Raw genomic sequence first — 26,880 nt, 5'->3', positions numbered from 1 at the left:
AGATCCCTGGCTGGTTAGCTGGGGAAATCCTACATCCCTCTCTCTTGTTTAGGTCAGTGTATTTCTTTTCTCTCTTTCTGCTACAGTTGGTCATTTTAATACAGTATATTCATGTATAAGCCACAGTGCACTATCATAAAATATATAAACTGAAAAACTGAAGAAAATAATCCATAGCATGATAAAATTCCACTACAGAGGAGCATTTTTAAATAAGTAAATGCTCCCAGAATTTATCGCCAAGGATTCATAGACTCTAGGACTGGAAGGGATCTCGAGAGGTCATCGAGTCCAGTCCCCTGCCCTCATGGCAGGACCAAATACTGTCTAGACCATCCCTGATAGACATTTATCTAACCTACTCTTAAATATCTCCAGAGATGGAGATTCCACAATCTCCCTAGGCAATTTATTCCAGTGTTTAACTACCCTGCCAGTTAGGAACTTTTTCCTAACGTCCAACCTAAATCTCCCTTGCTGCAGTTTAAGCCCATTGCTTCTTGTTCTATCATTAGAGGCTAACGTGAACAAGTTTTCTCCCTCCTCCTGATGACACCCTTTTAGATACCTGAAACTGCTATGAAGTCCCCTCTCAGTCTTCTCTTTTCCAAACTAAACAAACCCAATTCTTTCAGCCTTTCCTCATAGGTCATGTTCTCAAGACCTTTAATCATTCTTGTTGCTCTTCTCTGGACCCTTTCCAATTTCTCCACATCCTTCTTGAAATGCAGTGCCCAGAACTGGACACAATGCTCCACCTGAGGCCTAACCAGTGCAGAGTAGAGCGGAAGAATGACTTCTCGTGTCTTGCTCACATCACAGTTGTTAATGCATCCCAGAATCACGTTTGCTTTTTTTGCAACAGTATCACACTGTTGACTCATATTTAGCTTGTGGTCCACTGTGACCCCTAGATCTCTTTCTGCCATACTCCTTCCTAGACAGTCTCTTCCCATTCTCCAATTCTTTCCATCTACCAATTCTTGGCCTCAGCAGAAATTCTTTTTTACCGAGGTCCAAATTAGGGATGACCAAACCATTTGGACAAAAGAGGAATCAAGTCTCACCTTTGCCCAACCAGCAAAATGAGCCAGAAATTTCACTGAGATGAAGGCAAAGTATCTTACAATCCATTTCTCCACTCTCCTCTTCTTGCACTCCTTTCCTCACCCACCTTTTACTGGTGGGATCTCAGCCAGCTGCTGATGCTTCTCCAGTGTGGTTTTCATGGTAGTCACAAGGCAAGATGCACAGCACACTTTGGAAGCCTCAAATCCCATGCACTCTGTGACTTCCCAAGCATACTGTGCACTGGACAGTGGCTGGCTCAGCCCCACCACTTGCTACCACTACAAGTAGGAAAGTTACAGAACCTCTTCCTGAAAACTACAGCGGGCAGAGAAAGGGTTACCCAGATTCCAAAGAGGAGCAGAATCCTCCCTACAGCAAAAGATGCCAGAGTAGCTATAGCCTATTATAATCTTGATTGGTATCAGGGTTCTTCCTGTCCTACTGAGGAAACAATTGCTAATAAGACATATACAAAAATCACCAGGAGCTCCTCCCCAACCAAAAGTTCTTTTTTTACCCCCCCCCCGGCCCCACACACACCCACCAAGTTTTCCTTTGCATTTCTAAGTTAGAACAACCTTGAAAAACTCATAACAAAACTCAGTTGAGATCACCACATTTGGGTCCAAACCTTGAAAAACCAAGAGTTTTGCCCACTGATAAAGTTATAAGTCTGCTCAAGCTCACTCATGCTGGGCCCAGATGTCCTCAAAAAACTCTCTCAAATCTTTCATCTGACTTGGTCTGGATTTCAAGCTTGTAATGAAGCCAAAATTTCATGTAGTTTTGGGTTTCATTGCAAAGGCTTTGCACAGCTCTAATTAACATACTATTTGCTCGCAAAACTGATATGTCGTATATTCGGATTATAATTGCTTTGTTGCATCCCTGTTAGAAATATGGTAGAAGCTTAGACAGCTTCTTGAACTGTTCATCCAGATGGTACTATTTAAATTCCACACTGCCATCATTATTCACATTCCATTCTCATGCAGCAAAGTCAAAAAAAGTCTACATATAACATATGCATTTAAATTAGCATTGCTATAAATCTCCTATTTACTAATTCATGCTTTGCCAACCACACATCTTCTTCATGAACGGTGTGTGCTGTAAAATATGAAATCCATATTTTTCAGTTAAAGAAACCATCGAAGGTGCTTGTCTTATTGATGGAAGACGACTGTCATGTCATAGACAACAGGACAATGTTTAGGGGCATGATTAGATTTAACTGGTAAAGTGGCCACCTAGGGCACCACATTTCAGGTGGCATCATGTCTTTGAGAGGAGATTCAATCCATGAAGAACTCAGTTGCCAAAGAACTCTGCTTCTGAGAGCCTAACTTTAAAGAACATCACTGCAGGTGAAGGGAGGCTGTGAAGAAGATGCAGTCCCTGACCTAGCAAGAAAGCAAGGCTGAAGGAGATAAAGAGGTTATATTTTAGCATTCTGTGTGGCTTGGAACAGAAGGAACTTTATAGGCTATCTTAAAAATGATAGGACAGCAGCAACATCTTAGGTCTATCTCTGTACAATGGCAGAGTGTAAAGGCAATTTTTTTTTTTTTTTTTGCTTAGCGGCAGCTGCTGTGTTTTCATCTGAGAGTTTACATAAGTTTGAAATGTGATAGGTGCACCCAAGGGAAGAGAAAGGAAACATAAGATATCTGCTTTGTTCATCTGGGGATGTTTGTGGGGTGGAAACCAAAATATTTTTCACTAGGGCTGCACAACACCGAGGGCCAGCCACGATATTAGCAGCTTCCTACGTACGCGCATCTCCAAGTAGAATTTAGCACTCTGATATTTCTCTGAGTTTCTCTTTCTCCCATCATTCTGTCTCATATTTTACTTTCCATGGACTTCCTTTGTCACAGCTGTCATGGAAATCTCTGAATGTGTGTGACTCCTGTGTGGGCCATGACTCACTTAACTTTGTTTGTTTGCATAAAGCATAGAACACTCCATCTGCTCCTCTTTATACGGCAAATCATTCACAATACTGGAGGAGGTTTAGGGCCAATTTCTGCTGTCTGATGTTGAGCATGTGGCTCTCATTTTATTTTATGGAGACTTTCTAAAGGCCATTTTTTGGGTAATTAGGGAAGCAAAGTACTGCTTTCATTGACTTTACACCATTATTTTGTTGCCTCAGATATAATGCTATAAACCACGCATCTAACCACTGGCACAAATAGAATAATTTTAATTAAAAAAGCACATTGTGATCAAAAGCACCCCTGTATTCACACCCTACACACTATTGTAATAATCTTTGTACAAAATATGTGTTGTGAGGTATCATTTAAAAACTAATAACTCACTGGTCAATTATATCATGGTGAAACGTAGGTAGCAACATTATACGTAAAGTTATGAAATCCCCCGATGACGCTGTTAGCACATGTTCAAAACCACTCAGCCTTGCCTAGGCAAAGGTTGTTAAACTGGTCTATCCTATCCAGAGAAATGTGGGTTTACCTCAATTTACAGGTAAGTAGTAAACAGGTCCTCAAGACAGTTGGGGGAGTAAATGAAAGGAGACAAAGCAAATTTGCATTTCAGCAAACACAGGTGGGAAGGAAGAGCATAGAGACTCCATCACCACCAGACTCCATGTCACCTTCTTTACAGTTTGAATAATCTTTGCTTTGAAGGGGTAATCTTCAGAAGACTCCACTTTCAAGATTCACCGGACAATAAAAGAAAGGAGGCAGATAACCCCAAGTTCTCTCTCTTGCTCTTTCACCTAAGATGACAAATGCACCAGCAGCCTCTGAGAAAGATCCTGACCAAGGAAAGGGTCAGTCACCATCTTGCTGGAAGACTGCAGATGAGAAAGGCCATCTTGAACAAAAGCCCTGAACTAAAACTTGATAGATTAAGTTCTAGACTTTTAAATGCATGCTCTCACTTTTATTTACTTGTAACCATTTCTAACTTTCTTTCTTACACTTGAACTCACTTAAAATCCCATCTTCTTTTGTTAATAAATTTATTTTATTTTCTAATATAAACCAATCCAGTGCTGTGTTTAGACTGAACTATTCAGTGACTCCAGTCAAAGCAGCAAGCTGTTGAATATTGACTCTTTACGGAACAACAAACCTTTAATATCTGAACTTTCCAAGAGAAGGCTGGACAGCGCAGAACACACATTATTGGGATAATCTGGGACTGGGAGTGTGTTGGGGTCCTGCTGCAAGTAGTAACCAAGGCTGGTGGACTGATGTATTGCTGACAGGCTGCTGGGGTCAGAGCTGCTAAACCAAGGCTGCAGCTATACAGATACTGAGCATGCGGCCTGCAGGCTGGTAGGCTGTTTGTGAGCAGCCCAGGTTGGGAATTACAACAGCAAACCTTTGAGAGGCACCCAAGGTTGTGGGGCAGGGAGTGACACAGCCCGTCACTGGTCTGGATTGCACCCCAGAACGTGACATATATATACATTAGAGGAGGAGAACAATTTTCTATCTTGATGAAAACCCAATGCGCAAGTCATATCCTGTGAACTGAAGATGATCTACAATGGTATCCACAAGCTTAAAAAATTGAAAACTAAAGGCAGCAGAATTAATCACAGCCCATCATCAAGTCCCACCAAAGCAAACTTGCCAGCAGCATTCCCGCACGTTACACCATGAATAGGAGCTAGCATACAGTCTGGAAATTCCTCGTGCTTTACAAAACCATACTTATGCTCACCAGGGGCAAGTTCAATAAAAAACGCTGCAATCTACTTCAGAAAACAATATTTCAAAATACGTTTTTCTTTTAAGGAATACATATGACCTTTTGTCTCTCTCTCTTTCCTAAGAGGCAATACAACACTTCAGTAGATTAAGTTATATTCGCAAGAACAGGCCAATTCTATCCAAAAATACAAGTGTGCAACTTTCATTAACTTTGCCAGATGACGCACAGATGGCAGGACTTGACACTTCACTGGCACTGCATATAATACATTTGACTTCTGCAGTACTAATAAAAAACAATATTTACCTGTACAAACTACTGAGAGGCATAAGTGTTGAATACGTTTGCCATATTTTGCCATAGGAATGCTCTTTCTTGAGAAGCTGAGCCAGAAGAAATCAGATATAAAACCCCACCTTTTTAAATTGAGTTAGGATTGAGAATATATGTCACTTAAAATAACTGGTAGAATGAAATATTCTTGAAAGCAAAGAAATTTGAAGTTAAAGTGTGACATGCTCAGGTTCCTGCAGCTCTTGTTGGCCAGAAGCAGCGAACCATGGCCACTGGGAGCTGCAGGGGGCCATGCCTGCAGATAGTCAACGTAAACACGTCTCGCAGCCCGCCAGCAGATTACGCTGATGGGCTGCGTGCTGAAGGTGGCCAACCCCTGTGCTATACCTTAGTCATCCTTCTCACAGAGATCTGAGAAGATACCCTCCATTCTTACATCCCAGATCTATCGGTGTCCTTTCCACTCTACCCTTTGAGCAAATAGAGGCCTGACAACAGTTACAAATGATACCGAACAACCACATAACCTTAATTTTAAAAACAAACATTATGAAACATCATGAAAGGCCATAATATTGTTGTAATTCATATACTCAGCAGAGCAGGCTTACATTTCATGAGGCAGATGGTGAAAATTTGATTACACATGTGAGAGCATGGAGACAGAATTAAGATTGATACAAATCAGTATTAACATTATCTTACATTTGTTTTTCTGTTGATATTTCATTATAACTACTTCTCTTAACTAGCTTATAAACTAAATAGAATAAAGTTAAGAAGTGTTTTGATTATTGTAAAAGTAGCAAAGAGTCCTGTGGCACCTTATAGACTAACAGACATATTGGAGCATGAGCTTGCATCTGACAAAGTGAGTATTCACCCACGAAAGCTCATGCTCCAATACGTCTGTTAGTCTTTAAGGTGCCACAGGACTCTTTGCTGCTTTTACAGATCCAGACTAACATGGCTACCCCTCTGATACTTGATTATTGTGACATTTCTCTCCCCTTAAAGTTAATGCAACTGAACACAACTTGTATATCCCTTTTACAAGCATATTTTCCCTTCACTTATTGTAATCATTCCATTATGTTAAAAAAGCATTTCCTTAGATGATCTTTTGATTGCAAGAAAACTTTAAATTGAATTTGGTTTTGTTAGTAAAAAGGGATTTCTTAATGACAAAATGGCTGATATCCATCCAACCATATTTTTATAATAGCTCTCATCACTGTAGCATCCAGTGTTTCCCTGAACTGAAAGCTAATTTCACAAAAGACCAGTGCAATCATTTTCCTCCTTATTTCCCTTCAAGCAGTTCAGGCTATATATGTGAAAAATGAGTAATAAATGAATGTCTACTGTGAAGATGGATATTGCATCTGACTATTTCATCTTTGTTCATGGACAATGCTATATGGAATCCAGGAATTCCAAAATACTGCCTTCATGTTTCTCCTATAGGATACAATAAATGTCTCTATTTCAGTCACAGGATTCTCTTTCTATCAGCACTACTAAGGGGCAGTTCACAAAAACAGTCACACAAAAGTCTTATTGAAATGTGATATGTTTCTGCTTAGCAACCTGGAACTTTTTTCTTCTCTGGCAAGTGAAAGCCAATTTGGGAGAATCCAAGAGTATTCGTTTATCATGAGTTTAATGTAAGAACCGCTTGCATTAAGATTAATGCACAAGGGCCTGATCCAAAACCTACTAAGTCAATGGGAGTTCTTAGTTCTTCCACTGACCCTGGATCAGACCCATAGTCATAGATCTGCATGCAGAACAGCATATGACTTCATGTGACCTGGTTTAGATTTACATTTAGGATATGTAGATAAACTGAGGAATCTGAAAAATGGAGACTGACCTGTGCATTCATGCTGTAGTCCTTTACCATAGTACCCTTTTTCACATATACATTCAAACTGCCCTGTGTGAGTGCCACATTTGCAGCTCGCCATGATGTCACAGCAGTTCTCATTTGCCTCGCAGAGATATGAACAATGGGATATATCTTCTTGAATGTAACTGCCAGAAGGCAGATCTGTAATACAAATCAATTACAAAGGCCACAAAAGTTAATAATTAGTGAAATGTCACTGAAAACTTTATAGTTCCAATATTCACTTGTGGTGATGATGATGTGAAGAAAAACTTCAGTTCTTTGCAATGTATGTCTCAAATCCTGAAGTTCTTAACTAGGGGAAAATGCTCACTGAAGTCTATGAAGCAAAAATCCTGAAGTCTTTACTCAGTTTCTTTTCAGTTCTTACTAAGGCAAAACTATCATTGGCCTCAATGCAAGAATTAAAAGGAAAACAAGGGCCCAAATTAGGTTCCACCAAAATCATAGGAATGAATTTGACTTTGATGACCCTATGAGATCAGTCTGTCACTGAATATGTAACTGTTAAAAATAAGTAGATTTTCCGCCTCCACAAAAAAAAGATCTAATTAAACATCCTTTAAAACAGAAAAAAACACCATGCACCAAAAGAATTTGGTGGTAGATATGTAGCATATAGGGTGACCAGATGTCTCGATTTTATAGGGACAGTCCCAATTTTTGGGTCTTTTTCTTATATAGGCTCCTAATACCCCCCACCCCTGTCCCGATTTTTCACATTTGCTGTCTTGTCACCCTAGTACCATATTCATGTTAAATCAGAAAGTTTACTTAAATCAAAACTACATAAATACTCATGGATAGATTCTTAGTTGATGTGCATTTGCATAGTTCCATTTAAGCGAGTGTAGATACACTTATTTACACCAAGTGAAGATCCAGCCATATATTCTTAACAGCTACTCTCACCCTCTTTTTTTTTTGTTCAGTGACAATTCTTCATAAAGGTAAACATCAGAAACCAGTTCCATTTTATAGTATTTTTATACCTAATGAAATGTCACATTTACGAGTGGTATTTTTATGAATTTTTGAAATATTCTAAATATGTGCCCACAGTATATAAAGGCTTTTATTAATACTGAGACAAATCCTGAAGCCCTTCCTAGGGCCTGTCTGCATCTTTAGGTGCCTAAATACCTTTGAAAACTGGCCCAAAGTTCTTATTTAGGCAAAATCTCCATTGGGCCAAACCCTGACATCCTTACCCAGTTCTTACTCAGGTAAAACAAAGCCTTGAAACTGGTCCAAAGGGCAATGTACATGCACATCAAAGAGAAGAATTTGGCCCAATCTGTTGACTTTAAAAGATCTACTATTTACTTTAATTCCTGAAATCTGTTGGTTTCTGTTGAATGTAATACAAATGAATGCAAGAAAAATACCGAAGAAAAGAGACTACAACACCTATATGAAACATTTCACAAGGCCTGTTACAGTAACTCCTCGCTTAAGGTTGTAGTTATGTTCCTGAAAAATGCGACTTTAAGCGAAACAATGTTAAGCAAATCCAATTTCCCCATAAGAATTCATGTACATAGGGGGTTAGGTTCCAGGGAAATTTTTTTCACCAGACAAAAAACTATGTATTATATAGACATTCACACAGTATATGTTTTAAACAAACAATTTAATACTGTTTGCAGCTATGATGATTGGGAAGCTTGGTTGACGTGGTGAAGTTAGAGGGTGGAAGAGGGAGGGATATTTCCCAGGGAATGCCTTGCTGCTAAATGATGAACTAGCACTCGGCTGAGCTCTCGAGGGTTAACACATTGTTGTTAATGTAGCCTCTCATCAAGGCAGCATGAACAGGAGGGAGGGGAGACAGCACAGCAGACAGAGACAGACACACACATTGTGTGTGGGAGATAGAGCCAGAAGCACACTGCCCCTTTATGTAAGCTGACCCACCCTTAAGTGCATTGTCTTTTTAAGTGGATCAGGAAGTTGAGACAGCAGCTGCTGCCCCAAGCTCTCTCTGTCTCTCTCCTTCCACGTCCCCTCCCTGCTTTATATGGAGAAGGGGTAAGTGGACTGCAGGAGCAGGGGGGAGGCGGTCACCCTGACATAAGCCTCCCCCTTCCCCTTCTGCACAGCAAGCAGGAGTCTCTGGGAGCAGCTCCAAGGCAGAGGGCAGGAGCAGCACATGGCAGTAGGGGGGAGGGATAGCTGCAATTGATAGCCTGCTAAGTGGCTGCAGCACAGGGAACTTAGGGGAGTGGGGAGCTGATAGTGGAAGCTGATAGAAGGGCTGCTAGTCCACCCTGGTTACCACCCCCCACCAGTTAGCTGCAACGGGCTGCTCTTCCTGCAAGCAGTGGACAAAGCAGGCGGCTGCCAAACGACATTAGAAGGGAGCATTGCAAACTTTAAATGGAGCATGTTCCCTAATTGATTGGCAATGTAACAACGTAACAACGTTAATCAGGACGACTTTAAGTGAGGAGTTATTGTATTTCCAGCCAGTCTTATGCTCTCTATAGCATCTGAAATGATACTTCCAGGGTTACTAAATGTAATACCTTCATGAAGAGCTCTGCGAGCTAAAGCCTCAAACTCTGCAAAGCTGTGAAGCAGGTAACAGTGTTCCTCCTTTGGATGGGAAGCCATGTCATTTAGTTCTCGGATGTTGCCTTGCCATATTCCAAATGTGAAGATCTCTACTCCAAATTCTACACGCAAGGATGCTGCGATGGGTCTAGGATCACCTCCATTGGAATATCCATCAGTAATGAGAAATATCACCTTTGTGGCATTTTCACGGGAGTGTTGCAGTATTTGCTGAAATAGAGTATAAAACAATACGTCTCAGGCAAAGGGTTAGCAGTGGATGACCTTCTTGTTGTACTTTCTTCCACGGTGCATCTCCTTTTATTTGGCTTGCTTTCTGATTTAATCCAGTTTTGCTGGACCACCCAGTACTAACACAAGAAGATCAACAATCTTTAATCAGAGACTGGTTATCAAGCCAAATATTGACTCATTTTTATATGCTCAGACTCCTGGCATGATACAGATATTGAGAATTTGTGACACTGGGCCAATGAGCCACTTTCCACAGCAATAAATAAAATCATCTGCTCTGGCAGAGGGCAAAAAGAAAAAGAAAATTCAAACACACAGTTCTTATGGTGGTGAGAAGACCTCCATTAGTGTTTCATCAACTCTGACTAGGTAACAAGTAGGGTGGATAGTACACTGTAGATGCAACTTAAGACCGATTGGGCCAGATTCTCAGATGGTGTAAACTAGGAAAGTGGCAACGGAGTTATGGTGACTTACAGCAGCTGAGGATCTGACCCCTGTCCTTTGCAGTTTATCATAGTGGGCCACACATTTCACAACTGAAATCATTGTTCAGAGCAAAACCGTTTACTTGACCCCTTTAACACAGTGGTGGGCAACGGCCTGTCAGGGTAATCTGCTGGTGGGCCGCGAGACAGTTTGTTTAAATTGACCTTTCACAGGCACAGCCGCTCGCAGTTCCCAGTGGCCACAGTCTGCTGTTCCCGGCCAATGAGAGCTGCGGGAAGCGGCGGCCAGTCCACAATTCTGATCTCGTGTGCATGCACATGCATCAAGAGCAGAATCTGTGCGGCCAGCCACTCAGAGAATAATTTAAGGTCCCAAGTCTATAGCTTAGAGGCAGAAATCTCTGCTGCCATTCAGGATTCCCAGCCACAAACTGTAACTCTTTGGACTGAGACCAGGATAGTGTATTAACATGTTTGGTGTACTACAATGTGGGTAACATCTGCTATTTGGGCAGGAGTAACATGAAGGACAGAGCTGAGTCCTGTCCTCTCCTCTGGGAAATGCTACTATGAAGCAGAACCTGTTGCAAAAGGCCTTATTTTCCTCACCCTCATTAAAATGAAGGAACACAATTCCTGTATTGACTAAGGGCTGGATAGTGCAGTCCTTTCTCAGGGAAGACTAACTGGAGTTAGTGACAATTCTGACTGAGTTAGCACTGTGGGACTGAGTCCTAAACACTGGAGCATGCTAAACATACTCACTCGGTCTTACACTAAACATTCTGAATCTTTCAACTACAATATTGAGATATGTTCTCTGTCCACAGGTATGCCATCCAGTTGATTAAGCACTTTGCAAAACATCTGTCATTTAATTTTCAGAATATATTTTGCAAAACATTTTGAAGAGTAGATGTATAGTATATGCATAATCTTGCAAATTAGTGCTTTAAATCTATCCATTTACAATCAGCTTGATTGGAATCTGTATAAAACTTTTGCCAGGCAAAATATCTGCAAAGAAAAAGCAAAGACCACATGCACCATAATGTTTCTGGATGAGATATCTTCTTATTCGAACCTCCAGCTTTCCTTCTCGGAATATGACTGCAATAGGTTACTGTACCACCCCTAAAACACTTTTCATAGAATCACAGAAGATTAGGTTTGGAAGAGACCTCAGGAGGCGATCCAGTCAAACCCCCTGCTCAAAGCAGGACCAACTAAATCACCCTAGCCAGGGCTTTGTCAAGCTGGGCCGTAAAAACCTCTAAGGATGGAGATTCCAACCGCCAGCCCCCTAGGTAACCCATTCCAATCACTTCCTTCAATCTGCTATAAACGCTCCTACTAATGCAGCCCATTATGTCGTTAGCCTTCTTGGCAACAAGGACACACTGTTGACTCATATCCAGCTTCTCATCCACTGTAATCCCCAGATCCTTTTCTGCAGAACTGCCACTTAGCCAGTTGGTCCCCCACCTGTAGTGGTGCGTGGGATTCTTCCATCCTAAGTGCAGGACTCTGCACTTGTCCTTGTTGAACCTCATCAGATTTCTTTTAGACCAATCCTCCAATTTGTCTAGGTCACTCTGAACCCTATCCCTACCCTCCAGCATATCTACTTCTCCTGCCAGTTTGGTGTCATCCGTGAACTTGCTGAGGGTGCAAACCATCCCATCATCCAGATCATTAATGAAGATGTTGAACAAAACCGGCCCCAGGCCAGATCCCTGGGGCACTCCACCTGTTACTGGCTGCCAACTAGACATCGAGCCATTGATCACTACCCATTGAGCTGGACAATCTAGCCAGATTTCTATCCACTTTATAGTCCATTCATCCAATCCATACTTTTTTATCTTGCTGGCAAGAATACTGAGGAAGACGGTATCAAAAGCTTTGCTAAAATCAAGGTATATCTCATCCACTGCTTTCCCCATATCCACAGAACCAATTGTCTCATCAGAGAAGGCAATCAGATTGGTCAGGCATGATTTGCCTTTGGGGAATCCATGCTGACTGTTCCTGATCACTTTCCTCTCCTCCAAGAGCTTCAAAATGGATTCCTTGAGGACCCGCTCAATGATTTTTCCAGGGTCTGAGGTGAGGCTGACCGGTCTGTGGTTCCCTGGATTCTCCTTCTTCCCTTTTTTTAAAGATGGGCACTATATTTGCCTTTTCCAATTGTTCGGGACCCCAGCCCGATCACCACGAGTTTTCAAAGATAATGGCCAATGGCTCTGCAATCACATCAGCCAACTCCCTAAGCGCCCTTAGATGCATTAGATCTGGACCCCCATGGACTTGTGCATGTCCAGCTTTTCTAAATAGTCCTTAACCTGTCCGTTCACTGCTGAGGGCTGCTCACCTCATCCCCATACTGTGTTGCCCAGTGCAACAGTCTGGGAGCTGACCTTGTCTATGAAGACCGAGGCAAAAAAAGCATTGACTATTTCAGCTTTTTCCACAGAATCTGTCACTAGGTTGCCTCCCCGATTCAGTACGAGTCTCACACTTTCCCTGACCTACTTCTTGTTGCTAACATACCTGTAGAAACTCTTCTTGTTACCTTCATATCCCTTGCTAGCTGCAACTCCTTTACTGGAATGGTTCAGGGAAACTGTACTTGGAAGTGTCCAAGGGGGCAATCCTCAAAATTATACTTTTTTTTTAAGTGTGTAAAAATAAAAACTTAACTTCTACAATTACCATTAAAGCTACTGTTTTAAATGTCACTGCATCACCCATTCAATGATTGTGAACCTGCTAGTTCACCTGCTAGCTATACTGCTGTCAACACACCAATGTCAAAGCTAACAAGTAGTAGTAATATCCTGTGTAAGATATGACATTAGTGAGAGTTTTGCCTAAGCCAAGACAGCAGGATCAGGCCTTATATCAGTTACACAGACTGATTGAGGGTGCGGGTGTACTGGTCGTTACCTCTTACAGGGCCTAATCCAAAACTTTTTAAAATCAGGAGAAAGCCTCTGATTGACTGCGGTGGGGTTTTGGATCAGGTCCATGTTGACTTGTGTTTTGTGAAGCATTATGGCATGATTATGCCTTCTTTTGGAATTCATAAATCCCAGATCACAAATTAATTACCATGGTAGAAGCACATCATATTTTATATATATAAGATAAAAAAAATTTAGATTTTCTTTATGACACTAAAATGCTAAAGGCATGTTTATTTAATGCATATACATGCCTTTCGCATTTTAGTGTCAGAAAGAAAATCTAAAATCTTTTTTTTTATCTTGAAGGAAAGTGGGTATCATGGCCACCTGCTGTCACAGCACATTTAATGGAAACCTAGGAAACAGTTACACAAGACCATACCCTAAAATCTCCCTTTAAAATTATTATACCCTGATCTAGCACTTACTGAAAAACAGTTGATCAAGAACCAATCTCCAAAAATGATTTTCTGGACAAAGAGCATTTAATTAAAAGGAAAGTGACACCAATTGTATGCCAGCTTAACAAACAGCTGCTTCAGACCAGAGATCAAGAAGTTACCTGGTGTGCATTCAAAACATGCAGACAACAGTGGAACCTGCCAAAGAGACAATCAGACAGCTAAATGTTGCTCCTAGAAAAAAAAATTAATAGCTTGACCCTTAAGCTGTATGTTAGATATAGAATCCCTGTTGTATAAGGAAGAGGACTAAAAGAACAAAACGGAGAGATATTAAGCATTTGAGCAAAGAAAGCAGACACGTCTATTTTTAAATTATATGCATATGGTAGACACTCCAATTGGTTGCTTTGCCTCTTTTTATGAACATGGCATTACATACAGGCTACTTGAAGGAATGCTTGATATTCCAGTAAGGGTCTACAACTGTTGGATATTTTTGGTAAATTTTACCCTAATCTATGGTCACTGATGGAGCTGAGGCCAAATGGATTACATTTTTTCCCACAAACATTTGTCACACATTTTTCATCAGTTTTATTTAATGAAAATCTGTATCACCTTCTTCTCCCCGCAGCCATGCCAGAAAAGTCTTGTAAAAGCCACTTTTCTTCTAAACATTTCAACTTTAATTTACATAAGTAGAATGACTCAAACTCTGCCCCTCGCCCTATAAACATTTATGTACAAGTAACTTTATTCATATCACTAGTCCCCCTTAACTCAATGGGGCTACCCACATGCGTAAAGTTAAGCACAAGTATTTTTTAGGATCAGGTCTTGAGTTTTTATGGACTGAACATAAGAACCCGTGAGTTATATTGGAGATTTGGATAGGATCTATTTCTCAGAGGCACTGAAAACACACAGCTGCCTGGACTTCATACTCAGCATTTCTGAAAATTAGGCCCTAAATGACCTGTTTAATTGAAAATGTGGTCCATATCATAATTACAGTAAAGTAATTTTAATAAGAGACCAACCGAAAACACAATTAAATGGTCACAATGCTGGTTAATTATTGCAGAGGGTCCGTAGTAAGCTTTTCTTTTTACCCTACTTTCAGGTTTTAAGCACTGATTGGATGCGTTAGACTGTTTCAACACACAATCCTTTTACTCCTATGACAAAATTCAACATTCTTTTCACATTAGCAAAAAGTTATTACCATCTGCATTGTATTCAGTCTCAGTTCAGTGTGTACAAGTATCTGGCAGACTAGCCATCTCCCCTGTGCCAGAAATAGCCCTCAGAATTATAAAAATGTAGTCTTGTGTAACCAAGTTAGTACACAAAATCCAGCTCTAGAAATTCAGCAGTTAGAACAGATAATTCTTATAAGAATTCCAGGGCTCGTTGCCTTTCTCTGTTTTTAGTATTGATTTAGGGTTTGTGAAAGGTATGGGATCGGCAGTATCTGAGACTGAAGACTTCGTATCCACTGAACAGGTACAGCACAGGAACTGCGGTTATTGTTCGCTTGCCTCTGAAGTGAGAGAGTTGCTCAGTGTTTGTGCCTGTTCTATATTTGGCCTTTGAAAGGCTGCCAACTAAAATGCCATTTGTGATAAAGACACTTGTCCATGAGGAACTGAACTAAGATGGACTAATTCAGCTCAGATAATCATCAGATAACATCTCTCAGCCCCTGGCATTCCGGGATGGAGTCATGCCAGCAGAGTGGTTGTCCTTAAAAAGTTTCAGTGTTATCTTAGATGCCAAAATAATGTTACCCCAGGATTTACAGTATTCCCTGGGTATTCCCTTATGCCAACATTTACAGGACTCCTTAAAGGGAGTGCAGGGAATACCTAGGAAATACTGAGCTACAACTAGTAACTGTGAAGTGTTTTAGAGAGTGATTGCTATAACTTCTTTGCATTTCATTACCAACCCACAGAGCCGTTTGTCCTTTCTGTATCGACAGCTTGTTTATGTTTATCTAGTTTGTAACCTGTGAGCAACAGGAAGATGCACAAGCCCTTGGTCTAATTCAGAGTAGTCTCAAAATCCCCATCATGTCAATTGAGACATTAATGTCATTAGTGCCTTGTGTGTGTGGGGGGGGGGGGGGAGCCTAACCTTTGTGTGACTCAGCTACTCATCCTCAAATTAGGAATAATACTTCTGAACCTCACAAGATGGTCAGGAGGCTCAAATGATGTTTGTTAAAGTGCTCTGAGGCTGTTGGATGGAAGAGGAAATAAAAGTTCGAAGTATTATCAACTGATTTTATCCCTTCTTTTTTGGTTCACTAGTCACTGTTGTTTTGGCTGTTACATTGAGATGCTCTACTCTTTTAGGGTTTTCCCATTCAAAAGAGGAGCTAACATTGATAGCTGGTGGTTCTGACCTTTGGTTGAAAATTTTCTTTAAGACCTCAGACAGACTGCTGCTCTTCACACATGTGAATAGGAGTGGTGAGAATAAATGAAATCAGGCAAGTTTGTTTTATTTTGGTTTTCTCAAGATTTTTTCCCTGCATTATCCAGGGAGAGATTTACTCTAATGAATACCATTCCTTTCCAATATGTAATTGCAGACACACTGCTTCTTTTCTGCATTTCCACAATGAGAGCTGCATGCACAAAATTAAGGATGTTACATTGCCCTAAATGCCCATAGATTAGCACGTCAGTGCCATAAGAAATGGGCTCTTGCTACTACACAGAAGCCAAGCACAACTATGATTTTCAGAGTGGGATAGGCTAATCCTGTTGCAGTATTCTATTACAATGATGTTATTTCAGTTAAACCAAATCACTTATGTAGATTTAATCAATTGATCTGACACCTGTTGTTACAGTAATTCTGAATGACTGAATTTTCAGAAGTACGTGCTTACCATGTGCAGGCAAAATGGGTCTCTATACATGCATTGTCTTTCATCATTTTGCTTTCTTCCATGTCATCTCATCTCCATCTCTTCTTAAAACACACTTCTGAACTGTTTTCAGCTTGTAATCATATTTGGGGCTGGAAAGAAATATTTGCCCCAGGTAAGATTGGCAAAGACCCTGGAGGGTTTTCGCCTTCCCCTGTAGCATGGGGCACAGGTCACTTGCTGGGTTGATCTAGAGTAAATGGTGGATTCTCTGTAACATGAAGTCTTGAGATCAAGATTTGAAGACTTCAGTAACCCAGCCAGAGGTTATGGGTCTATTACAAGAGTGAGTGGGGAGGTTCTGTGGCCTGCAATGTGCAGGAGGTCAGATTACATGAACATAACGGTCCCTTCTGGCCTTAAACTCTATGAGAATGTTACTGGCTTACTGGACAGACCAAATGGGATGGATCAAACTAGAAAGGGCCTCAGCACTACACATGAAAAGTGAACCTCAGGCAACAAGATGGCTAATTTCCAATACCTCAACAAGATGTCTAGTGTATTAAAAGCTTTGGCAATATTCCAGAAACCCAAACACACATTTTAGGTGTGATATTTATTGTAATCATCTCTCATTTGAAAATGCTGGAAGTTCAGATAGCACTTCTTATCCTGGCAGTGCAAAACAGGTCAAAAATCAGCTTTGCCAGGAAAGCCTGAGCCCGAACATTATTTTTAGCCCTGTAGCATGAGCCCCGGTCAATTGATCAGGGCGCTGAGACCCACTGCCATGTGGGTTTTTCTCCTGTGCACACGTACCCATAGACACTCAACTCGGTTTGCCTGGTCTACGTGTATCTGCACTGCAGCCAGGGGATGTGACTGCAGCATGCATAGGAATATCTGAGATAACTTAATTTAGCTAGTTTAGGTACCAACAGTAGTGAAACCATAACAATACAGCCTTCAGTGTAGGCTGTTCCAGCCCACCTGGGGCCCTGGTCACTTACTCTGGCAGCTAGTCTGCACTGAAAACTGGACTGCTACAGCTTCAATGCTCCTGGTATCTGAGCTAGCGAGATTAAAGTTAGCTCAGATGTCTCTACATGTGTTATAATCATAACCCAGACTGCAGCGTAGACATAGCTGGCATGTATATATTAGAGCTAAAAGATGTAAATTCCAGCTCGAGGAGACATACCCATTCTAGCTCTGATTGAGCTAGTGTTCTAAAAGTAGAAATGTAGCCACAGTGGCGTGAATGACGGGAGAGGCTAGCTGCCCCAAGTACAATCCCATCTGGGACCATTGATACATATTCAGGACAGTTAGCAGCTTATGCCACCATGGCTACACTGCTATTTTTACGGAGTAGCTCAATCAGACCATCTTCCAGCTCCAGAGCAGACATGCCCTAGGAGAGGACCAGGCAATGTGTGCCAAGCACCTATCAGCTTCAAGCTTTGCATGTGCTGAAAGGAAAGCTTCTGAGCATCTGGCTGGCCCTGCAACGTATGTGAAGTGTGTGGGAGGGCAGCTGCTGAATTTGCATATTTGTTGTATTATGCAAATGTTTGCATTTTAAGTTATTCATAAACCAAAAGGAACTTTAAAAAAAAGATGATGCCAAATATTTGATTTTATTTCTTCTGAATAAAATGCGTATGATAGATATATAATATCAGGGCGTTAACAGACTGATTCCTAATGAACGGATGTCCACATTACACAGTCTAGCCTCACAAAGAATGCTGAATAGCTCACTTGTTGCCAGTCTCAGCAGGAAGGTTAAGGATCTGAATTGACATGAAGCCTGAATTACCCTTTCACTCCTAGAGTTGGTCCCTCCATGGCAGTATTTAGGATCATTAATGAATAGTGTGGAGAAGTGTGAGCTGTCGCTGACCATGCTGTACTTATTTTGTGAACAGACATCACAAAGAACTTCAGTATCCAGGGCTCTCAATCACAGCACTAAATGGACTTCAAGTGTGGTTGTATTCTGAAAAGTGACTCTATGATAGTGGCATTATGGGCACATTGTAGGGTTTCTTGTTTACTGTCTCTCAAGGATTCCATATAAAATTTGCTCAGTTTTAAAAGGTACATATTTGTTTACTTGTAAACTGCCAGCCCTGCAATCTCAACCTGGGATCTTAGAGTTAAGCTGGGTTCTCTCCAACTTTTTCTATCACAAGCATCAAAAGCCATTCTACTAGCCAAGTAAGGCCCACGGTGAGACCTGTGTAGCCTTCAGAGAGTTTGAACAGTTGTAACCGATGGGAGGTTTTAGTGAATATCCTGTTGATGATGCCCAAGATGGAAATGAATCTGCTGCTCACTCTATATTAGCTATGTCAATTCTGCAGGAATAAAAATGAGATTACTCATCTGTTGTCAATGAAGTCCACAAATATGACTCTAAGTGCACACAGGGAGTAGATCTGATGAATAAGACTGCGCCATTTTTTACATAGTCAATTTTCAGAGCAGAACTGCATTTTAAAGATACAACACAACAAATATCTGAAACTAAACTGGAAAAGAATTATCCTTAAAACGTGTTGAAATTGAAATCGGATCATCGATAGCCCAATGGATAATAATTCTGCACTCTGTAAGTTTATGCTTTTGACATCAAGAAGAAACAAAAGCAACATAAGTCATTTAAACAAACACTAAATAAGCATTAAAATTGTTTACTCTAATAAATGTGCTTACATTCTTTTGTAAGCCACTGTTTGTCATGTTTGTTAATTGGGTAACAAAAGAACACTGAATTTGACATACTGGCTTGTTATACACTATCAAGATCAGATTAGAAGATAAAAGCCAGATTTTTTTTAAAAAGACCAGATGCTTTCAAAAATAGATAGGGTGTGTGGTCTAATTCTGCAGATTCTGGGCCAGATCTTCAACTGGTGTAAAGCTGCATATCTCCATTGAAGTCAAGGGAGCTATACTGATTGACCATGGCTGAGGATCTGACCTTTTTTAGTTTAATAATTAGTAGCATAAAATACTTCTAAATAACTCCCTTAACTATTGTTGTACAATGCCCCTTGTAACAGTTTGACCTGCCTTTTAAAGTCTACATTTACATTAACTCTTACTTTAACTCAGCAACAGTGCACAGCTATATTTCTTTCTTCCATTTTAGACAGTAATTAATTGCACTTTCATGTGAAGAGAAAAAAACCACCTGTGGCTATCACTATTTTTAGTGAATGATTTCTCAGGAGGCTACTGGCAATTAGTCTTTCAATTAACCCATAACTTCAGAGTGTTTTATCCGTAATGATTAATAGCTCACACTATTTTCTATAAATAAATCTTTGCAGTGTAACTTCAAAACAAACAAAAATGATCACAAATTGTTCACTGCTTAAGACTGACAAAAAGGAAGCACTCTATCCTTGTGCATAAGCGCTCCCTTCACCGCACATGGTTAGCTTCCATTAACGTTTCTATGTATGCACAACGAGAAGAGAATACACCTTTGACACTTTCCCATGGTTAACATGCTAACATGTCAGGAGCTGTTTAATTTTTCATGAGTGATTGTCATAAACAGATAGCTAAGGGTTAATGTTCATTTACCTGTAAAGGGTTAACACAGGGAACCAAACACCTGACCAGAGGACCAATCAGGAAACAAGACTTTTTCAAATCTGGGTAGAGGGAAGTTTTGGGTGTGAGTTCTTTGTTCTTTGTCTTGGGTCTGTTTTTTTCTCAGCTCTGAGAGTGACCACAGGAATCTCCAGGCTTTCTAATCTTCTGTTTCCAAGTTGTAAGTACAAGGATAGTAAGACAATAGCTTTATATTGGGTTTTTTTGTATTTACATGTGTGTAGTTGCTGGAATGTGTTAAATTGTATTCTTTTTGGATAAGGCTGTTTATTCATTTTTCTTTTAAGCAATTGACCCTGTATATTGTCACCTTGATACAGAGATCCTTTTTTCTTTCTTTTTATATAAAGCTTTCTTTTTAAGACCTGTTGGAGTTTTTCTTTAGTGGGAACTCCAGGGAATTGAGTCTGCAGCTCACTAGGGAATTGGTGGGAGGAAGAAGTCAGGGGGGAAATCTCTTTGTGTTAGATTTACTAAGCCTGACTTTGCATACCCTCTGGGTGAGGGGGGGAGAGAGATTAGCTCTCTCGGTACTTGTGTTTCCAGGACTGGAAGCAGGAAATGTCCTAGGGTCCTCCAGGGAGGGGAGCCTGGGAGGAAGTAACAAGGAAACAAGGGGAGGGGGTTATTTCCCTTTGTTGTAAGACTCAAGGAATCTGAGTCTTGGGGTCCCCCAGGGAAGGTTTTGGGGAAACCACAGTGAGCTAGGCACTGTAGAATTCCTGGCTGGTGGCAGCAATTACCAGGTCCAAGCTGGTAACTAAGCTTGGAGGTTTTCATGCTAACACCCATATTTTGGACACTAAGGTCCAGATCTGCGAAGAAATGTTATGACAGTGATGCACCCAAGTATTCGGATTCTAATATCTAAACTGTATCTTTAGATTTATTCATCTAAATTTGGGTTACTGAGAGTCAGGAAGGTTGTGTTGTCTAGAAAATGTTTTAAGATTTAGAAACTATATTTTCGTAAAATAGATTATCAGAGTATGGAATGTGGTTACATCAACACAACTTGAAACGTCTCAATAAAAAAAATGAACTAAATACTATCAAAGATGATTGTCAAAAGATAAGTTTGAAAAATCCTCTCATCTGAGGAAAGGTTTCCCTGGCAAATAGGGCAGTCTAAATCATCTTTTTCTTCAGATTTTAGACTATCATTTAAAACATAAAAGATGTTTCTAGCCCATACGGTTGCAAAGAATACCTTCTGAAGGTGAAGTGAATGCAAGATGATGGTGTTATCTTCCTGAGTCTGCAGTCACTGTCAGCTTCAGTACCTCCCTCTCTGGATGCCCAAAGTGTTATCAAGTGAAATAAACAAGACTTTGGTTATTTCAATCACAGGGTAGATTCACCTCAGTTTCACATGGTGACTGCTCGACAAAGTAGCATCAAGAGGCTCTTGGGCCCTTTCCTTTTCAGCATCTATAGAGTATGGATCTTCAAATGTACCAAATCCCTGCTAGATAAGTGCTGATATGAAATAGACTCAGACTCATAGACTTTAAGGTCAGAAGGGACCATCATGATCATGTAGTCTGATCTCCTGCACATGGCAGGCCACTGAGCCTCACTCACCCGCTCTTGTAACAGACCCAGAATTTCCAGCTGAGTTACTGACATCCTCAAATCACAATCTAAAGACTTCAAGTTACAGAGAACCCACCATTTAAACACTAGTTTAAACCTGGAAGTGACCCGTGCCCCATGCTGCAGGGGAAGGTGAAAATCCTCCACAATCTCTTCCAATCTGACCCAGGGGAAAATTCCTTCCTGACCCCAAATATGGCATTCAGTCAGACCCTGAGCACGTAGGCAAGACTAACCAGCCAGAGACCTGGGAAATATGGAACAAGATCCATGAACAGCACTTTAGTGGAAATCCCAGCAACTGAGGATGATGATGGGGCTGAACTTCTCACCAGGGCTTTGTCCCAGGACCTCACTGGTGGCTCATGCTAATACACGTCTTTCATATTTCCATATGTCTAGAAGGCTGAGTCCTCCATCTGCTAGGTTTCTTACGTCATGGTAAACATGCAGGAGGATAGCACTGCAGAGAGACAACAACCCTGCAGTAACCATCTTCCAAGGATCCCTCCACAAAGAGCGGAAGAGAACCCTTTCACTTTTTGTATGAGGAAGAGTCAGCACCTGTGGATGCAGCATTACACACGATACAGTATATTAAAAGATGCAGCAATCCTTACAGGGGATTCTAAAGCAATGCTTCAGTTACTTTCTTGTTGGGGCAGACAAGTGAAGTTAGTGATAATTATGTCATGCCATGGTTCATTTATCTTCTAATCTGAAGTATTTACACATAATACCGCACATGACTTGTAACTATTACTGGGAGCCTGGAATGGTTTACCTGGGACTCATTAATTATTTCAAGGGCTCTTGGTTTTATTTGTTTAATATACTCTGCAAATTGGAAAAGAAGATGAGGATTCTGGAGTTCATTTTTATTAAACTTATTGGGAACAGAAGAAATAGGGCCAACAAGTTGAAAAAAAGAAAGAAAAAAAATCATAGCTATAAGAAAAAGCAGTTAAAAATAGAGAACAGGAGCACAATAGTTCAGAGGAAGAAAAAAAAAGCCTGATTGTTACACTGATGTGTATTTTGCTAAGTTCACTTTAGTGTGGTATTCTAAACATAGTAAAGTCATCTTTTTCAAGTTCTTAGAAAGGAGCGTGTTCCCAACGTTGTAATTTGTCTTACAGAGAGAAGACGTACAATACAGGACCTCAGCGCAGAGCCTCCTTTTTCAACTGAGAGAGGGCAAGCTACTAATTCAGTGAACAAGTAGTAATGTCATTCCTTCTCAGCACACAGCCAGAACACGAAGTGATACTTCCCAAGTTGTTTATCAAATTCCAATAAAGAAACTATAGGTGACAGCAGTACTATTGGGTCCATGGGATACATTATTTAGCTGTGCTTGTACAACTAAATCATCTACGTCTAACCTTGCTTGTTTTTAAAAGTAGATTTAGTCAGGATTACACGTCAAGGAAAACTTACTACATGATTTCTATGGAGTTGTAACATACTTAAATTTTGTTTTTTAACACAATTACTTCAAGATTAATTCTTTAAACTTTTTAGAAAATTCTCACGATATTGAGCCTATAACAGCTTAATTTCACAACCACAGAATTACTGTACGGATTTGTCTTTAAGTGTGATTTCCATATACAACACTAAGGCACACTAGAAAGTGAACATCATATTCTGTTATCAAATATGAGGAGCAGGAGAAGGGAATAATTTAACCTGTCAGTCCTGAGCCCCACACTGGGTCAAATCCTTATTCATTTCCTATTAAAGCAAAACTCCTACTGAAATCACTAAGAATTCTGTATAACTACAGAATGCATATGATGTATTTAGAGAATCTGTCAAAAACTCAGGTGCAGGAAATAGAGTAGCTATTAAGTCTTACCTGTTCTTCAATAATTAAAATATTTACCTACATACAGTATATAAATATGTTTTGCTTTGTGTATGTAGACAGATATGGGTATAGGATAAAGTCTTCAGAGCATCCAAGTCCCATTTTCAAAAGTAACTTAGACAACTTAGGCACTTAGCATACTTCTACACTGCAAAACAAACAAAAACACACTGTGGGTGTATGGGTGAGTGTGCGTTTGTGCATACAGATGGGTGTCCAGTAGGTGTGAGCCTGGTGGCTGTATGCGTGGGTGTGTGCCCATTAGGTGGGTGCCCGGCGAGGTAGTAGGGTCTCAGATCTCGGGAACCAGCCCAAGAGGGAATGTCCACATAGCTATTTTTCACTCTGTAGAGTGAGTCAGTTGACTTGGACTCTGAGACTCACTGCTCGGGGGGATTTTTTTTTCCAGTATAGATGTATCCTTAGGGTATGTCTACATTACCCACCAGATCGGCGGGTAGTGATCCATCTACTGGGGATCGATTTATCGCGTCTAGTGTAGACGCAATAAAACTGATCCCCGATCACTCTGCCGTCGACTCCGGAACTCCACCGCGCGTGAGAGGTGGAAGCGGTGTCGACGAGGGAGCGGCAGCGGTCGACTCGCTGCCGTCCTCACGGCCAGGTAAATCGACTTAAAATACGCCGACTTCAGCTACACTATTCGCTATTTCCATAGCTGACGTTGCGAATCTTAGGTCGACTCCCCGCCCCAGCGTAGACCTAGCCTTAGATGCCGAAGTCACATCCTAAATGGAACTTAGAAGCCTAAGGTGCTCAGTTAGGTGCTTTTGAAAATTTTACTCATGCTACGTACTTAAACCGAAAATCAGATAGATGTATGTGTAAATATTAATATACATATGTAGATATATGTAATTATGGATATTATTTACACAATATATTGTATTATTTATTTTGCAGTATCGTCTATGAACCCCTTACACAAATGAATGCATTTGCTTAAAATCAATGAGTTTATACACACAGAGACATTCATACCTGTGCAAACCACATAGTCATTAGTCCTAAATGAGTGCAGAATTACTGTCATTGTGGGTATATATATCACCCATATTCACTCGTGTGCGCACAGAGACGGGAAAGCCTAGCCCTACTGAAGTCCATGAGAGTTCTGCCATTCACTTCGGTGGGCCAAAGATTTCATCCATAACATTTTAAATAGATTACAAACATGACGTATTATATGAACAAGTTATACTTTACGTAAGAATAAATTAGTTCGATGTATAACAACACATGAACAGCATCTTGTGAGGATGAAAACATGTACCTATGTTAAGTGACGGTAGGTTTTGTAGATTTCCTAGGGTGTGGATATGCATAATGTATTTGTGTATATACAACCTCCAATGAGTTTATATTGAATATACTGTTTGCAGTGTGTGCAGGTGTGTACACACTGAAGGTGGGTGTGCCCAGAAGATATGTGCCCAAATGGGTGGATATAGGTGTGTCTAGTGGGGGTGCACACAGGTAGGTGTGTGCCTGCTGGCTGTGCGCCCAGGAAGTGGGTGCGCGCCCCGGTGAGTGGGTGCCTAGTAGGTGGGTGCCCAGTAGCTATGCGCCCAGGGAGTGGCTGTGCGCCCAGGAGGTGGGTGCCTGGTATGGGGGTGCCCAGTGGCTGTGCGCCTAGGTGAGTGGGTGCCCGGTAGGTGGGAGCTGAGTGGCTGTGCACTCATGGAGTGGGTGCCTGGTAGGTGTGTGCCCAGTGGCTGTGCACCTAGGTGAGCGGGTGCCTGGTAGGTGGGTGCCCAGTGGCTGAGCACCCAGGGGGTGGGTGCTGGGTAGGTGGGTGCCCAGTCGCTGTGTGCCCATTGGGTGGGTGCCCAGTGGCTATGTGTCCGGTAGGCGGGTGCCCAGGGGATGGCTGCTCAGTGGCTGTGCGTTCAGGGGGTGGGTGCCTGAATGGGTGTGTGCCCAGTGGCTGTGAGCCCAGGGGGTGGGTGCCCCGTGGCTGTACGCCCAGGGAGTGGGTGCCCAGTGGCTATGTGCCCAGTAGGCGGGTGCCCAGGGGATGGCTGCTCAGTGGCTGTGCGCTCAGGGGGTGGGTGCCTGGATGGGTGGGTGCCCAGTGGCTGTGCGCCTAGGGGGTGGGTGCCCGGTGGCGGGGGTGGGTGTCTGGTAGGTGGGTGCCCCGTGGCTGTACGCCCAGGGAGTGGGTGCCCAGTGGCTATGTGCCCAGTAGGCGGGTGCCCAGGGGATGGCTGCTCAGTGGCTGTGCGTTCAGGGGGTGGGTGCCTGGATGGGTGGGTGCCCAGTGGCTGTGCGCCTAGGGGGTGGGTGCCCGGTGGCGGGGGTGGGTGTCCGGTAGGTGGGTGCCCCGTGGCTGGCTGTACGCCCAGGGAGTGGGTGCCCAGTGGCTATGTGCCCGGTAGGCGGGTGCCCAGGGGGTGGGTGATCAGTGGCTGTGCGCTCAGGGGGTGGGTGCCTGGATGGGTGGGTGCCCAGTGGCTGTGCGCCTAGGGGGTGGGTGCCCGGTGGCGGGCGTGGGTGTCCGGTACGTGGGTGCCCCGTGGCTGTACGCCCAGGGAGTGGGTGCCCAGTGGCTATGTGCCCGGTAGGCGGGTGCCCAGGGGGTGGGTGATCAGGGGCTGTGCGCCCAGGGGGTGGGTGCCCGGTGCCGCGCGCGCCCCGCCCCGCCCCTTACCGCCGCCTGCTGGAAGGCGCCCTTGGTGTAGGTGCCGCCGCCGCGGTAGGCGATGGCCGGGATCTCGCGGCTCAGCAGCGCGCACTTGTGCTGGCGCGCCCGGCGCTGGGAGATGTAGTCCACGCGCGGCACCACGTTGCTCCTGGAGGAGAAGGTGACGATGGCCACGCGCGTGGCGGCCGGCACCACGGGGAAGTCGGAGAGCAGCTTCTTGACGAAGCGCAGCTCGCTGAGGAAGTTGGCAGGCCCCACGCTCGAGGACTCGTCCACCAGGAAGACCAGCTCCAGCCGCCCGCTGCGCTCCCGCAGCCGCCGCACCTGGCGCTTGAAGGAGCGGCCCAGCCTCTCCACCTTGGCGGCCGTGGTGTCCGGCGGCGGCGGCGGCGGCGGCAGGGCCACCCGCGAGGCGGCCAGGGCGAGGGCGGTGAAGTTGAGCGGGGGCTGCTGAGCGCCCGCCCAGCCCAGCGCCAGGCCCCCCCAGCAGCAGAGAGCCAGCAGGGGCCACATGGTCCGGGCCCCCGGCCCGGGCAGAGCGCAGCCCCTCGCCCCTGCGCCGGCGGAGACTCCGCGCTCAGCTCCGGCCGCCGCGCCCTGGCCGGGGATCAGCTCCCTGCGCT

General features: G+C 42.7%; 1 protein-coding gene across 3 annotated transcripts in view; it reads right to left on the bottom strand.

Annotated features, from left to right (window-relative positions):
* The window catches only part of SVEP1 (sushi, von Willebrand factor type A, EGF and pentraxin domain containing 1), a 180,153-nt gene extending 153,595 nt beyond the window's left edge, over window positions 1-26,558 (bottom strand). For 2 of the 3 annotated variants that reach the window (XM_050942936.1, XM_050942937.1), the window contains exons 1-2: window positions 9,505-9,685; window positions 6,941-7,117 (exon numbers count right to left, since the gene is read on the bottom strand). In XM_050942936.1, the coding sequence (XP_050798893.1) occupies window positions 6,941-7,117; window positions 9,505-9,592 (265 nt within the window). In that variant the 5' untranslated portion in view covers window positions 9,593-9,685. Of the gene's footprint in view, window positions 1-6,940; window positions 7,118-9,504; window positions 9,764-26,263 lie in introns of those variants that run through there. The other variant, XM_050942935.1, reaches the window with a different exon arrangement.
* Window positions 26,559-26,880: the final 322 nt, after the last annotated feature.

The sequence above is a fragment of the Gopherus flavomarginatus genome, chromosome 3 (genome assembly GCF_025201925.1).
Source record: "Gopherus flavomarginatus isolate rGopFla2 chromosome 3, rGopFla2.mat.asm, whole genome shotgun sequence".
Classification (NCBI taxonomy): Eukaryota; Metazoa; Chordata; order Testudines; family Testudinidae; genus Gopherus; species Gopherus flavomarginatus.
This window is presented reverse-complemented; position numbering and strand designations above follow the sequence as displayed.